This window comes from Neofelis nebulosa, chromosome 6, assembly GCF_028018385.1.
Source record: "Neofelis nebulosa isolate mNeoNeb1 chromosome 6, mNeoNeb1.pri, whole genome shotgun sequence".
NCBI classification, from domain to species: Eukaryota; Metazoa; Chordata; class Mammalia; order Carnivora; family Felidae; genus Neofelis; species Neofelis nebulosa.
Window position 1 is genome coordinate 25,465,588 of NC_080787.1, and position 16,651 is coordinate 25,482,238.

General features: G+C 45.6%; 1 protein-coding gene across 2 annotated transcripts in view; it reads right to left on the reverse strand.

The window, feature by feature from the left end:
* Nucleotides 1–12,281: 12,281 nt before the first annotated feature.
* Nucleotides 12,282–16,651, reverse strand: part of LY86 (lymphocyte antigen 86) — a 60,786-nt gene continuing 56,416 nt past the window's right edge. The window contains exons 5-6 of one of the 2 annotated variants that reach the window (XR_009262816.1): nt 13,738–13,872; nt 12,282–12,659 (exon numbers count right to left, since the gene is read on the reverse strand). Coding sequence is in view for 1 of the 2 variants with exons in the window: in XM_058733102.1 (XP_058589085.1) it covers nt 12,576–12,659 (84 nt within the window). In the remaining variant the exon portion in view is untranslated. The remainder of the gene's footprint in view (nt 12,660–13,737; nt 13,873–16,651) is intronic. The other variant, XM_058733102.1, reaches the window with a different exon arrangement.

A 16,651-nucleotide genomic window follows, 5' to 3' on the forward strand; every position in this document is an offset into this window, starting at 1 on the left:
TCGTGACCTGGCTGAAGTCGGACGCTTAACCGACTGCGCCACCCAGGCGCCCCAACTTTGTTGGAGATTTTTAAGGACTCAGGACTCAGGACTCAGGTCTTCTCCTGCCTCCTGTATCCTTTGACTGAAAGATTCTCTGGAGGATCCCCGTGGTTGCATTAAAGTACCCCATTGTTACAAGTTATTGTGAAGTGGTGACAGTAGGGACAAAGATAAGCAAGGAGCAGATTAGAAGGCTAGTGGCACAGCAAGCTGTGTCAGAGGGGAGGATGTCTGGGCTGGGCTGCTGTTCCTGGACATTCCTGTTTTGCTCAGAATACCATATCTGAGCTGGAGGAGGAGGTGCTGGAAAGGAAACAGATGGCTTCTCCGTGAATACAGGATGGATGGACTTTGCTAGAAAAGTCTCACCCTTCACAGATGAACTGGAGACTCATGCTTCATTTCTAACTGAAATCTGGTGCTGTCTCTGAGGCTGCTTTTCCGGAAGATGCAGTTAGAGTGACATCATGATACAATATTAGCTAATTTTTTTGTCAGTTTCTGTGCTAGACAATATATGGTGATTGTTTTACTTGCCCCGCATCTCCAAATGACGTGAACACTTTGGTTCTATTAGTCCCTCTATTTAACAAGTGAGGACATGGAGGCCACATGGCCCAGAGGTCCAGGGGCAGAATTTCTGCTAAGGACCATCTGTACCCCAAGTCCATGCTCGTCTTCACCATGACATTCTGTCCAGTGTTAAGGCCACATACACATGGGCACAAAACCTGGCTGCACTAATTACTACCCTGTGCTCTCCCATGGAGTCTCAGTTTGCAATATTATGAATAGCGGGAATTATACTACCTACTACAGGGGATTGCTATGAGTATTAAGCAAAATTACCCACATGTTAAAGTTGGCCAAATAATAGGCACATGTTACAGATTGAATTGTATCCTCCCAAACGATATGTTGAAATCCTAACCACAGAAGCTTAGGATAACCTTATTTGGAAATAAGGTGTTTACATGGACAACCAAATTAAAATGAGATCATTAGAGGGGGCCCAAATCCAGTATGATTTGTGTCCTTATAAGAAGGGGAATTTGGACATAGAGACAGACATGTATGGAGGGAAGGTGATGGAAAGATACACAGGGAGAGGGCCATGTGAAGATAGGATTGAGGAGGTGTTAATAAGCCAAAGAATGCCTGGGGCTACCAGACTACCAGAAGCTAGGAGAAGCATGGAATGGTCCTTCCTTAGCACCTTCAGAGGGAGTATGGCCCTGCTGATACCTTGATTTCAGACTTCTGGCCTCCAGAACTGTGAGACAATAAATTTCTGTTGCTCTAAGTCACTCAATTTGTGGTACTTTTGTTACAGCAAGCCTGGCAAACTAATACAGTGTGCAATCCAGATTACTTTTCTTCCTTAGACCATTCATTGATCAGACATTTTAAGCCAAGTGCGAGAGATTTGTTCAAAGGTGAGTAAGTCCTTGTTTCTACTCTCAGGTTGCTTATGCCTCAGTATGGCAGACAGAAAGTAAACATGTAATTACAGGAGAATGTGGTTACTGCAACCCCATGGTCAAGGCAAGGGGAGGGCACTACAGGAGCCCCTGTAACCCAGCCTGGGTATCAGAGATGGAAAGCTTCTTGGAGGGAGTGATACTCTAAAAATGGTGAAGTAGCAGTATTTTCGATAAGGACAAGGCTGTCATGGAACAAGGATGTTAACAACTTTTTTGTTGTTATAATAGAACAAGCTCAGTTCTGAGTTGGAATGAAAAATGACAGGAACAAGCAAGATTAGAGGGAAGCCTATGTATTTGTTTCATTTAGCAGTTTTACCTCCAGAATAACTTTTTAGCTAGGGTGGCTCATTATTAAGGTTGGTTATTGGTAGTGGTGAGTGGGGACTGGGGTAGGGTAGAGTAATTGATGATATCAGGGACCTTTAATCAATAGGCACAAAATGATGTCTCTTTGAGTCAGAATATTCCCTTTATTTGGCTCTTTTTCTTGAACATGTGCTATGTGGTGGGAGACAATTCCAAAGCTAGATATGGACAACTAGGTTAGGTTGTATAGGTTGTGGACTGCACAAACAGAGACAGAGGACTGAAATCCAGTGTGTGCCCACTTACAAAGCCATGTATCTGGGCATAGGCCCATGTCTGTCTACAAGACAAGTACTCTTCTGCTTGGTACAAAAGTGTCATCTTCTTGCCAAGTCATATGACACTGATTCTGGCTTCACCAGGGGTACCTTTTTATAATCACATATAATGTTTTATAATCACATATAATTGATGTTATCTATCCCAGTGGTAGTCCCAAGCATGGAATTTGATCTTGCCGCATGACAAGGCAGCTGCTCCTTTGAAACAAAGCCTATTTTACATGGTGGAAGTCTGCCCAAGGAGTCCTTGTGACACAGTTAGAGACTGGATCCATGACAACTAACTGTATTCCCTTCTCATTAGCTAAAGTAGCTGAAGTCTGAACCTTTATTATATGGATTCTGGCTCATGTTCCTGACTTTGAGACCATATCTGGTTTTTGTGGAGTCTAGAGGGGAAGGGACATAATAAAGCCCTAAGCCATTGGCTAATAAATGTTCATTATAAATATTATCTGTGCAATTAGGACAATGTTCTCCACAAATTCCATTCTTGTCATGCACATATCTGTCTAGCACTTTGCAAATTTCCCTGACTTCGGAGTTTATTCTCCTGCAGACCCTACCACGGATTTTCTTTACAAGTAAAGTAAATGAGTGCTGTGGGGGTTGAGGGGTGTGCTCCAGGCCAGAATATAAACAGACTATAGGTTCTGATGCTATTGTCAGGAGGATGGTGAAGAAGGAACTCTCCTCACAATAGAAACAATACACCTGTCTGTCTTCCAGCAGAGGGAAAAACAATAGTATGGGGATGGTGCAAAGGTTATAAGTAGGTCCACATGCAGTTCCAGATGTAAGTGGGGAAACAGAAGGAGCTGGGGTGGGATCACACGATAAGGTAATGGGATTCCCTATTCCCATGTGGCTCTGGGGAAGGGAAATCCTGCCCACTAGTAAAATTGGAATTTCTGTGTTAGTCTGTGGATTCATATGAAGATGCTCTAACAATCACAACTTAAATAAATATCACTGACTTATCATTCCACATGCATGTTACAGAATCTTTCCAGACTCTCTTCTTATCTGAGGCTGGTTACTTCTGGGCACCTCGTGTCAGCTCAAGAGCAGCTCTTTCCTGTTTCATTCTTCACCACCCTCCCCTGGTGCTGTTGTCCAAGCTCTTAAAGCTACTGTTGTGTGTTTTGGAGAAGCATGGAGCCTGTGCCAGGCCTGATTCTCTCCTCCCCCACTTTGTGCTGGGTTCTTCCAAGTTTGTGGAACAAGCCATGCTGTGTTCTACCCACTTGCCCAGGTGCCACATGGTTATTGGACCCTACAAAATGCCACGGGATCCCTGACATTATAAAGTCAGCTTCTGGCTCAGCTTCTCTCTCCTTGAGGCTTTGCCACAAATCCAAGGGGCTGGGTGGGGAGATGGGATGCCTTTTGACTGTACCTTTGTGCTCATGAGCTCAGCTACAACATGATGCCAACCTCATGGTTTCCACCCTGAAGATATCCAGCAGAGATGACATGGTGTCCTTTGCTAAGGTGAGAATTTATTTCTTTCCAAAGTTGTGTTGATTTTTAATTACTTTAAAAAATTTTAAATGTTTATTTATTTTTGAGAGATGGGGGGTGAGGGGCAGAGAGAGAGAGAGAGAGACCCAGAATCTGAAGTAGGCTCCAGGCTCTGAGCTGTCAGCACAGAGCCCAATGAAGGGCCCAAGCATACGAACTGCGAGATCATGACCTGAGCCGAAGCTGGACCTTTAAACAATTGAGCCACCCAGGGGCCCCACTATTATTTTATTTTATTTTATTATTTTATTTTATTTTTTTTAGAGCTGCTTCCCCAGCCTTGAAAGTCCTCTGGGAACAACTCCTCGAGGGCGAGAACAGGTGTGATGCAGCTCTCAGTGGATGACTTTAGTGGCTTGTTTCTGATTCTAAGACTCTGAGTGCACTGAACATGGCTATGAGATTATGATTATGGTGGAAGTTAAGAAGGAAGTCATCGAGAAGTATGAACAAGGTATGTGTGTGGTGGAAATTGCAAGATTTTATAAGAAGTCTACATCTGCATCTCATCTGCAGAGGAGGAGGAGGAAAAAAGCAGAGGAATCCCTCACTTTAAATGAGATTAGGAAGATATGTCAAATATGGGAAACAGTGCAAAATTTTGTAGAAAAGCACCACCCAAATAAGGCTATAGCAGTGCGAGTGATGAATATGTTTAAAGAGAATGCAGTGTTGCATTTCCATGAAATCCTCAGGAGGCAAAAGCAAGTGTCAATGGATAGTTTCCTTGTTAAAGTTGCTCAAAAAGAAAAAGATTCCATTAAGCCAATAGATAACAGTGATTCCGTTAGTGATGGTGAAAGTTGTCCTACACAATAACCCTTCCTTTCTTGACTCCTTCACACCAGCCATGAAGTTTTTCAAAAGGTAAGTGCAATTTAATTTGTCTTTCTTTATTTTTTGTATTTTCTTTGTGACTTTGTATTATATTACAGTATTATAATTATTTATATATATATATTTTTGGGTTGTGGAACAAAGCATCTAAGTTTCCATTATTTCTTATGGGAAAATTCGCTTTGACAGACAAGTGCTTTGGATTATAAGCATGTTTCCGGAACGATTTATGCTCGCAAACCAAGGTTTTACTGTATTTCCGTTTTGTTACCAAGAATGAGATGAGGAAAGGAAAGAAGTGCTGTGGTCTGAGTGTCTGTGCCCCGCCCCCCCCCCCCCCCAATTCATATGTTGAAATCTACCTCCCAGGATGATGGTATTTGGAGGTGGGCACTTGGGAGATAATTAGGTCATGAAGGTGTAAGTCTCAGGAGTGGGATTAGTGCCCTTAAAAAAGAGACCCCAGAGAATGCCCTCACCCGCCCCCGCCACCTCAGTGAGGATACACTAAGAAGACAGCTACCAACGATCCAGGAAGCAGGTTCTCAGCAGACACTGAATATGGCGGCACCTTGATCTTGGAATTCCCAGCCTCCAGAACTATGAGCGATACATTTCTGTTGTTTATACGCTCCTTATTCTATGGTATTTTTGTTACAGCAGTCCAAAGGGATGGGACCCAGGGGAGAACTTACAAAGACCATGATCTTGGCTCCAGTGAATATCATGGTACATGAGTATGACTACGTGGGCTCTGGAAAACAAATGTGGGAAGAAGGTTGACGGGCACAGGGCCAGGTGCTATGGGTCTGCCCATCCAGGCCTCCTGGCTTCTGTGGGTACTATGTCTGCCCTGAATTTCCTCACACCTGCTGCTTATTACCCTCAAAAACAGCTTCTCTCTGCTCCCTGCCCCCCTGCATCTCCAGTCTCTGGTCCCCTCTCACTGCATTTGTTCAGGTTACCATGCTGTTTTCCAGGTGCTTCTCAGGCTGGCATCCCCTCTCTCTCCTTCAGCCATCCCATCCTCAGGGAACCTACACAGGACCCTCACTTACTGGGTCAGACCCACACCTCTCAACACTCAGGGATGAAGACAACATGAGTTAAACATGACAGGGGTGAGGGTACACTTGGTGAAGAGAATACCTTCTCACCAGGGAGGGATGGAAAGGAGTTCCTCGAGAGGGAGGCAAGGGCACCCTTTGATGGGGAGATGGGCTCAGACTGAGATGTGGGTTCACAATAAGCTTCAAGAAACGCTTGCTGATTCTTTTAGTTCTGGGGATTGTAACTAAGCATTAACAGAAAAGCCTGTGCTTGGGTGAGAGTGTTTTATTATATACTTCATTTCATCTAAAATCAAATTCATTGCCTAATGATAGCAGAAATACAGTATGCCAGTCACTGGGAATGAAACACCAGATTGATAGCCAGGAAGCGAGAGCTGGGACTGCTTCCATCATGGGCACCAGGCTCTCTAATGTCATCCATCCTTCAAGGGCCAGCATTAAGCCAACCCTGTACACCCTCCCCATGAAGCCAGAGTGTTCTGTTCCTCTTTCTTGCTACCTACCATGGACTACCCATCCTATAAGATTTTTGATACTTTGCTTCTTTCCTTTGCCTAAAATATAAGACAGGAATTATATTATTATTCATTTCTATATTCTATGTACTATCTTTAATACAGTGGTCAGCAAGTAGGTGGTGCTGGATAAAAAATTTACTGAAGAAAAGAAGGGAAGAAAGAAAACAAGAAGGAAGGAAGGGAAGGGAGGCAGGAAGGGAGGGAGGAAGGGAGAAAGTGAAAAAGCAAGCCTCTCCTGGACTATTCATCCAATTCATCCAGGCAGGTTTGACATGAATGACCAAGAGATTTTTGTTTTGTTTTGTGTGTTGGTTGTTGTTGAAGAGTGTAGCTCTTTCAAATCATGAAACTCAGTAGTTCAGTATATTCCTTAAACATTCATGGTCTTTTTTTTTCTCTTTTTTTTCTTTTCTGCTCTCATCAATGGGTTAATAGAACTCTTTATTAGCCCACCTTTGTTTATAGCCTGGTTGCTTCTTGACTTAAATTCTGCAAGCCCACAGCTAAACCCATAAAGTGCTCCCTACTATATGACGTCCAACCAAGCAACCAGGGGCAGCATCAGCCAGCAAGAGCCTGAGTTTGCAGTCAGACCGATTTAAATCCCAGCCTGCTGGGCTCATGGGAAGCAGGAGCGGGGGAGGGGGGCGGGTGGTTACCTCCCTTCTGTAACACCAGCTTTCTCTTCTACAACTTGAATTACCTTATCACCTGCGCACCGGCTGTTATTGAGATAGGAAAAATATGTGTATATGTATCAATGTCTGGCACATAGCAAATGCTCAAATAATGGTTAGCTTTCAAGCCATGGTATTATTATTTTTATTATTGTTGTTGTTCTGACTTCTCAGATGCTATCTTTCTAAGCCCGCTCATTTAAAATCCTTTTAATTTCTCTTTATGCTGAAGACTGGTCGTATCCCTTTGATCATTTCTATAATATTCTCTGGCCCCTTCTCAAATTCTCTTCCATTTCTGAATAGAAGAAGGGAAAGCCACAATAAAATGGTACAGCCTTCTGCGGCATGGATGTTTTCTTTTTTTCTAGACCTTGCTTGGGTTTCAGGGAATCCATAAAAATATCAGCTAAGGGAAGAAATCATTGTTTTCAGCTGAAATAACATCCATGCATAAATTCTTTTCCACAGGAGTGAGGAGACCAAGATACTGGGGGAAAGAATTTGGTTTTGCCACACATTTTAAAGGAAAGCTGGGTGAGAGGAGAGCGGAGGGGAGGGTGGGAAGAAAGTTCAGTCTGGTGCATCTGAAGGTAGCTGAAGCCTTCAGTTCCAAATGGAGCCACTGAAGTTATTTACAAACTGGATGTAAACTAGCTCTTTCCCAATTCTCCTGGAGCCCCTGCCTGCCAGAGAAAATGATCAGGAAATTAGAGGAACTTGTTTTGCTGACTGACAAAAAATGCAGCTGATTCAAATCTGAACTTGAACTGCTGAGACCCGATGAACTGCCTCCCTCACAATTTGGGTTAAAATCAGGATGTGGCCCTTTCCCTTCTCTTGCTAGCTATTTTGGGTTATTTTCGCTGAAGGCAGATGTAATTGTTAAATGTGCAGATGTTACATTTAGTTCCTCCTTTTTGCATGTGTATCCTTTCTTTGCTTTTTTCCTTTTACAAGAAACAAATTTAATTAAGAATTATGCACATTTTCTTTCCTGGGCCTGTTTGGCCTGGTTAGAATGTTTCTGTTTAGGGAAGGGGCGTCTGGGTGGCTCAGTCCTTTAAGCTTCAGATTTAGATTCAGGTCACCATCTCACAATTTGTGGGTTCAAGCCCCACGTCAGGCTCTGTGCTGACAGCTTGGAGCCTGGAACCTGCTTCAGATTCTGGATTCTGTGTCTCCCTCTCTCTCTGCCCCTCCCCCACTTATGCTCTGTCTCTCTCTGTCTCTCAAAAGTAAATAAATGTAAAAAAAGAAAAAAAAAGAATGTTTTTGTTTGGGGGAAATTTGGACCTGGATATTTCTCTTCAATCCTCTTTGGAGTTCATGGTTCCAGGACGAGGCTCAGTGGACATGCCCCATGCCAGGTCTGATAAAACTAGCTGCACTTAGAAGAAAGAAATCTAGATGCCAAGGAATCATCTGAATACTTAAAAAGGAATGTGGGCTTATGGGCTAGGGCAGGGCTGGAAGACTGCCTCAATCACGTAGGAGGGACAGGAGAAGTAAATTAGGGAAAGGGGCTTTATCTCCTTCCTACCTCTTATTGACAAATGGTTTGTGTCCTTCCTAAGTCACATGTTGAAATCCTAACTCCCAAGGAGATGGTATCTGGAGGTGGGGCCTTTGGGAGGAGATTAGGTGATGAGGGTCTAGCCCTCATGAATAGGCTTAGTGCCCTTAAGAAAAAAGTTCCAGAGAGCTGCCTTGCACTTCCTCCATGTTCAAGAACACAGCTCCTATAAACCGGGAAACAGCATCTCATCACACACTGAATCTGCCAGCACCTTGATCTTGGGCTTCCCAATCTCCAAAATTCTGTAAGAAATAAATGTCTATTGTTTACAAAACATTCGGGTTAAGGGACTCTTGTCACAGCAGCCCAAAGGGACTAGGCACCACCTTGGCATAATAACTCCCTTTTATTTATTTATTTATTTTTAATTTTTTTTTTAACGTTTATTTATTTTTGAGACAGAGAGACAAAGCATGAACGGGGGAGGGTCAGAGAGAGGGAGATACAGAATCTGAAACAGGCTCCAGGCTCTGAGCTGTCAGCACAGAGCCAGACGCGGGGCTCGAACTCACGGACCGCGAGATCATGACCTGAGCCGAAGTCCGCCCCTTAACCAACTGAGCCACCCAGGCGCCCCAATAACTCCATTTTATTGAGTCACCTGCCAAGCTCTGTTCTAAGTGTCTGCCATGCATTCTTTCTTAAGTCTCAGTACTTCTATAAGGCAGGTGTCACCGCTGACACTTGCAGGTGAGCAAGCCAAGGTTAGAGAATTAAGTCACTCGGTTAGCAGCTAGGGGAGGGTTAGGACTGCAGTGCTGATCTAATTCCAGACATGCTAGGGCCTCCTGGCATCTTTCCCCCCTTTCTCCTTTTACCCCTGTCCAACTCCCCCAGTTTACACTTAGGGACAAGTGTGGTTCCAGCCGGGTTAAGGCTGATCCCGCACAGTACCGGGTCACATGACTTAGGTTAAGCCAATCAGTGCAGGGCCAAAGCAAAGGGCCCGGAGAGGTCATGTGACCCAAGCCTTTACACGTAGAAGGAATGCAGGGCTTTGGGAGAAGGGTGACTCTCTCCTTTTGTACACTGGACAGGGTGTGAAACTATTTGCCGTTATAGGAAAGACTGAGAGTTGAAAGCAGTATTCAGAGGGCCAGAGGTGCAAGAACCATGGAGAAATAGAGGTGAAGCACCATGAGAAGTGTTAGTGTCTGCGGCAAATCAAAGCTGGTGCCAGAAACACGTGGGGGCTCAGCAATCAAGGGGCCAAGGAGGCCCCTGTATGTCTAAGACTGAGTTGAGTCTCTGTTCCTTATGCTCAAACATTCTAAGTGACCTGGTCACACTGCCCAAATCGATCTTCAGCTTTGTGCTTGAGTGCTGGCCTTGGGCCCTTCCCACCAAATATATAGATACACACCCTGGAACAGCATGCATATGTGTAATTGAAAATGGAACATGGGTTTGAACTGCCAGTGCCCATGTCTTTGCTGATTTTTTTTCAATAGAGTGCAGTATTGTAAGTGTATTTTCTTTTCCTTATGTTTTCTTAACATTTTCTTTTCTCTAGCTTACTCTGTTGTATGAATACAACATTTAATACATATAACATACAAAATATGTATTAACTTATTGTGTGGTAAGGGTTCTGATCAACAGTAGGCTCTTCGTAGTTGAGTTTTTGGAGAGTCAAAAGTTATATGTGGGTTTTTACTTGCATGAAGGGTTGGTGTCTCTAATCCCTGTGTTGTTCAAGGGCTAACTGTATATGTAAACACAGAGATTTAAAATATAAGGAGAGAACTGTGGGCACCAAAATGCCTAGAACTGTCTTGTTTCCACAAGAGTTCTTTGGAAACATAGCATCATCTTGAATCAAACTGATTTTTTTTTTTCAGGGAATTTTATTGAGAAGTTTATTTAGGATGTTTTATAGTGATTTTGAAACAGCAGCAAACTCTGTGAGAAGATGAGACACAACTTAAGTTCTTTGTCAGTGTACCCCCCTCCCCACACGTGGGGGGGTTACCCCAAGAGAGCTTGCCTTGGTATTGCCCAGCCCCCTCCCTGAATAACTCTTGCTTCCTGCAGGGGCAGTTCCAAACTTCATCTTAGTTATTAATTTTCTGCCAGAGTGTTTAATAGTGATAATTATTCTGGCATTTCTCTGACCAAGATGGTTTGTATTTTATTTTACTATTTTTTTAAATGTTCATTTACTTATTTATTTTTGAGAGAGAGAGGGCGGAGAGGGGCGGAGAGAGAAGGAAAGACAGAGAATCCCAAGCAGGTTCCACTCTGTCAGCACAGAGCCTGACATGGGGCTCAAATTCACAAACTGCGAGATCATGACCTGAGCCGAAGTTGGATGCTTAACTGATTTAAGCCACCCAGGCGGCCCCAGTTTGTGTTTTAATAGGAGATGCGGAACCAGTGAAAAACTTTCTCAGCTTGCAGGAATGAAACTCATGGTGAAATTTAAGGCCCGTGACAGGACACAGAAACATTTTGGTTTCCTCTCAAGTCAATCCTTTAGTGCAGCCTCTGTGTATTCATTCATGTGTACTCAGTCATGGCTAGGGCCAGCCCTGTACACGGAAACCCCTGTTTAACCCAAACCCAGAGATCTGAACCTCTCTCTCTTTCTCTCTCTGTCTCATGCTCACGCGCATGTGCGCGCATGCACGTACACACGCACTGTCAATGAATTTTAAGAGGACGAAAGAATAGGAAGGGAAATGGCAGAAAAATAAGAAGTGAGATTGTTTCTACTTGTCCCTGCCTCTGGAAGGCTGTGACCACTGTCCTGAGCTGTTGGAACGTGTGAGTGCCCAGAATCTCCACATGACTTTTACTGCGTGTTATGGGAAAGGAAACAGGGGCATGTCTCTCTTGAGGGAATGCCATCAGTGTACATAACAGGATCACCCCCGTGTGTGGATTCAGAGTTTTGCTCCCCAGCGGGGCATAACCACAGTATATCTTTTCTCCCGAGCATTTATGGGTGTAGGTGAGGACACTGCTATAATTTTGTTTCTCCATAGCCAAAAAAACCTCAGATGCTGGTTTTAAAGTTTTAAATCCCCAGGCATTTACAGCCTGCTATCCTGGGTAGTTTAATTATGTGCGGATGGTAATTAATAGCAATGAACATTTTTAAACTCTGTAGTTTTCCTGTCTTAATCTCTAACATAGTGGCATTTGTGTGGATATCAAAGACCTACAAAGTCAACCCAGTCACCCTATGCCAGTTCCCCAGTAGGAGCAAGAGGACCAGATGCTGGGCTGAGGGACACTGGAAGGATTGGGGTAGGGGAGGAGAGCACAGGATGGTGTCAGGGATGTGGAGCCCACCGTGCGATTCTGCACATCCTGGGACAGAAAAACACAGGGCTGCCAAAACGGCTCTAACAGCAGACAGCAACCGGCTCCTTTGCAGAGGGCATTGAAGGAGAGGTTTCTGTGCGTGAATGGATGTGTCCACACCGATCAACATGACTTTTTAATATTTCAAGGGACTGCACACTTGACGAGGCAGGGACAGTGTCTGTTTTGCTCCCTGGAGAATCCTAAGTGCTGAGCACAGGGCCTGGTACTTAAGTGTTCAGTAGTTACACATGGAGAATGAATGAATGCATTACTGAGAGCCATGGTGTGCTGAGGCCAGGGGTAGCCAAGGCTTTTGGGGTGAAGATATAATGAGGTTTGGTAGGTGGGACTTTGATGTCACTCTGTAGGGTTTCATCGGCTCCTCGGCCCTCGCAGCCAAAGGGCCTGGGACTTGCCTGGGAGGAGGAGGAGAAGGGGCATATTTTCCCAATATCCTCAGGACGTCAGCTTCCTGAATCTCAGAAGTACTTACGCTGCGCCAGCACCTGGCACCCTGTCTGGAGGAAATTACATTGTAACTCAAGTATGGCACTAAGATCCTTTGAACAGACCATCAGGAGCAACTGTGGGCCAGATTTCTTTATTCTGGGTAACTGAAGAAGTGCTCCCGAGGAGCTGAGAAGCAGGAGAGCCTGGCGGTTTGGAGGAGGGTGGACCCACGGGCTGGCGACCATCAGGAGGCTCCTTTAGAGGCACGTACACCTGTGGAGTCTGGGGACGTATGGCCCCCAGGGCTAAAATCTGCACCTGCACCTCTGGTGAGCCTCTCTGTCGTCGACTGGTGTTTCTTCCAGAGCAGGTTCAGTGTGGGCAGCCTGCAGTTCCCACGAGACAGAGCATGCTCCGCGTCTTAGCTTCTCAGGAGCAAATGACCGTAGCATTGGCGCAGGCCACGGTGGAGCGCTTCTCATTATACAGTTCCAGCAAGACCTGGTATTCTCCCTGGAAGGGACACAGGGAAAGCATGACGTGTGTGACTCCCAGAGCAATCAGTCAATCATTCGACAGGTAGTCACTGAGCACCTTCTATGTGCAGGCAGTGTGTTAGACGCTGGGGATGAAGTAGAACCAAGGAAACCAAACTCACGTTGTGGAGCTTATGGGCCTCACCAGGACAGGCAGACAATGCATGAGATACTTCACTGTGCATGCATTGTGTGTGCTGATGCCACAGAGAGAATGCAGGTGGGGAAGGGGATGGACAGCAGGGCCGGGCCGGGTGGGGCTGGGCTTGTGCCGGTTGGCAGTTTTAAGTAGGGTGGTCAAGGCAGGCCTTGCTGCAAAGGTGACCTTTGGGCAAAGACCTGAAGTAGATGGAGAGCTACTTTGAGGGCTGGGCCCCACATTCCAGAAACTGCGAGGAAGCCCAAGGGGCTGTAGGGAGACAGAACCACGGGAAGTGGGGGAAGGACATGAATCAGGGATGGCCTCACAGGCCATGGTAGGGAGACACTGGCTTTCACTTGGAAAGGGTCGCAGGTCATGAGAGCCTCCTCCCCAGAGGAGTGGCCTGATCATGTGTACATGTTAAGAAGATCCTTCTGGCCGCCCTCTGAAAAAAGACTGTAGGGACAGAGAGTATAAGCAGTTAAGACCAGGTAGGAGACCACTCGGGCCTGTAGTGGATGGGGGAGGTGAGAAGAGAGATTGGATTCTGCATAGATTTTGAAAGAAGAGCTCATATGATTTACTGAGGAAACCCATGTGGGTGGCAGAGAAAGAGAGGAGCTGTGGGTGATTCTGAAGACTCTGGCCTGAGCAATCGGAAGATCCAGGGAAGACAGAGAAGACCTCCAGACACAAGATTCACCCGCACGAAACCACAGTGCTCTATCAGAAAAAGTACTACCACCTTTTAGGGTTCCTTTCTGGCAACCACACTCCACAGAGGACTCCCTTCGTCTGTGGTTAGCAGCTGGGCTATATATGGAATCACAGAAAAACCCATGTGTTTGCTCAGCGGCTAAGCCCCGCCCCAAGCCCCAGAGGCCACACGGTGGTGGCAGGTCTGCAGACTCACCCGTCTGGAGAAGAGACACTCTGGGTGGCACGACTTAGTGGGAAGCAGGGCAAAGGGCCCAAGAGGGAAGGATCTCAAGAGATTCCTGGCACATCTTTGAAGTGCCTGTCATCCAGAGAAGGAAAGGGGTTTAATCTGTAGAAGCCAGAGGGAAGGAAGAAATCAGAACACTGGATGGAGTTTGCGTGAGAGGTAGTTTTTGTTAGAAAAGAACAACTTTTGGGGCGCCTGGGTGGCTCATTCAGTTAAACATCTGACTTCGGCTCAGTTCATGATATCAGGGTTCGTGAGTTCCAGCTCCAAGTTAGGCTGTCAGAGCACAGCCTGCTTCAGATGCTCTTGTCTCCTTCTCTCTCTGCCCCTCCCCCATTCGTTCTCTCTCTCTCTCTCTCTCTCTCAAAAATAAATAAACATTAAAAAAATAAAAAGAAAAGAAAAGAAAAGAAAAGAAAAGAAAAGAAAAGTAAAGAAAAGAAAAGAACAACTCTCTAGCAATGAGCAAAGGTCCAGGAGCGAGCGGATTCCCCAACAATGAAAAGTGCGTTGGGCAGAGCCAGGCTGTGCACTGGATGGTGGCTGAGGGGGGAAGGCTGCTTACAGCCGTCCCCCAGGGCACCATTCAGCTGGAGGATCCTGCGACAGCGACAGCGGGGCTCCCTGAGGCTGATCACCCAAACAGGAGCAGCTGTGATTTCAGAAGCAGTTTAGGAATTTCACCAAAGCAGTGTAAAAGTTAGAGAATTAATTCTGAGTAAAGAGCAATGGGAACCCTCATCTGTTTGTGCCACCATCATTGCCATCATTCCTGTCCACTTTTCTTTTAGAGTCCCTGTGCCTTCAGGTACACACCCTACATAATTATTGAAAACCAAATGAATTTTTCATTATTGCTTTATAAGCCTAAGAAAAGATGTAGTGTTTGCAGGAAGGTTCTAGATGATGAATTACTGCTTACATTACATACGTGCATACCTACCTCCAAGATATGCATAGTCTGGTTTTAGAGGTAAGGGTATTTAGGCAACTGTGCTCATCCTCAGGCAGGTGGAGAGACATGCTAGGAGGACAGGAGGGGCAGAGTAGGGAGGGACAAGGGACAGAGAGCAGCAGCCTCTGTGCTGTTGAGGAGAGCACTAAATTTGCGAGTCAGGAATTTATAGTTATATCCTTAGCACTTACGCAAATTAGACCATCCCTGTAAGCTGTCCACGTACTTTGGAACCCCAAAAGGCCTCTAAATTCTAATTCAGAAAACAGCAGTCCTGGAGATGCAGGGTTCCAGGCAGGACCTCAGTCTGGGCCAAAGGACTGGCTGTGTTGAAAAGCAAATAATACCAAGACACTGCAGATTGACTGCTGAGTGGAAGTTTTCAGCCGAACAGGGATAGAATTAGCACAGAGGCCCATCTCTGGGGGATTTGGTGGGAGGAGGGGATCCGGGGCAGGTCTTTTAAAACCAGAAGGCTTCACACTGTCTCTGTCCCATATTAGGAAGCAAAGTCTCTGAGCCTTGCTGGCTGGCTGGCTGCCAAGGAAGCCTGGGCTGGCTGCAGCTGGTCCCCCGCCAGCGTGGGAGCTCCTGTTGAGATTAAGGCCTCCAGCTGCCTCTGCTGCATACGTGACAGGTTGCATGTGTCCCACTTGGGTGATGTCCCCTGTTGATTCTGGCCAGGTGTCAGCAGGCTGGGGCACAGTCAGGGCTGGCCAGGCTTCTGCTTCCTAGGCCCCAAAGATGAGGAAGAGGTGGGAGGACCAGCCAAAGGGGACCAGTAGATGCTTAAGCAGCCATGCCCATGGCCAGGACACCTGAGTCTGGCTTTGTCCTCACACCGGGTGACATGCCTGAGCACCCCTTATTGGTTGAGGAATGCAGATCCTGAGCTCATCCAAGTGTCCTAGGGGAATGCAGTAAAGCTTTTTTACATCTCTGCCAGATTTTTCTTTCAAAAGGATTCTGTGCCTCTAGGAAGTTCTTTTCCCCTTCTCCAGGTCATAGCAACTCCCGACGGGAGCTGCTTTTTTTTTTTTTTTTTTTAAAGTCAATAATGCAGGGCACCTGGGTGGCTCAGTCGATTACGTGTCCCAGTCTTGATTTCGGCTCACATTTCGTGAGTTCAAGCCCCGCATCGGGTTTTGTGCTGACAATGCAGAGCCTGCTTGGGATTCTGTCTCTCCCTCTCTCTCTGCCCCTCCCCTGCTCACGCTCTTTCTCTCAAAATAAATAAATAAATTGAAATAATATAAAATTAAAAAGCCAGTAATGCCAGATGAAAATCAATTGTTTGCAAATTTTAAGCCAATTGCCAGGGGAAGGGGGAAGGGAGGGGTTCAGGAGGAAATCGGGGAAGAAAAAAGAATTCAAGTAGCAAAGACTTAAAGAAAAAACTAACTGGGAGAATTTTGGTTCCACATCCTAGAAGTGAAGAGAGTTCGCAAGACTCTAATATTTCAATGAAAGGCCAGTAGAGAAGACTCTGGAGAACCCCACAGGGGAAGGTGAAGCCGCAAACTTCCCATCTGTGGGAGCAACAGCTAGAGAATGTTCTAGAGACTGTACGGCTTGCACCTTAGGAACCCAGAGCCTGGGACAGAAAGGAAACACACACAAGATAAATGAAAAGTTAAACAGATTCTTTACGCAGAAGGAAACCCTTTCCCAGAGCCATAGATGGGTTTTGGCATCTGGAAAGCAGAGAGGTTAAAGTTGAAACAAACAAACAAAAAAAGAAAGTTATTACAACCTTGTGATTCCTTTTATGATGTCCCGTAAGATTCTCTCAGGAGTAGCATATTGAAAATGTATTGCTCATGTCAGAGCTGCTTGAGTTCAGCCATTTAAGAAGGTCACATTATTTTGCGGAAAGGAATTTGTGGAAAACTGGACCCTTAGCTGTGAGCCCTGCCGGTGAATGCT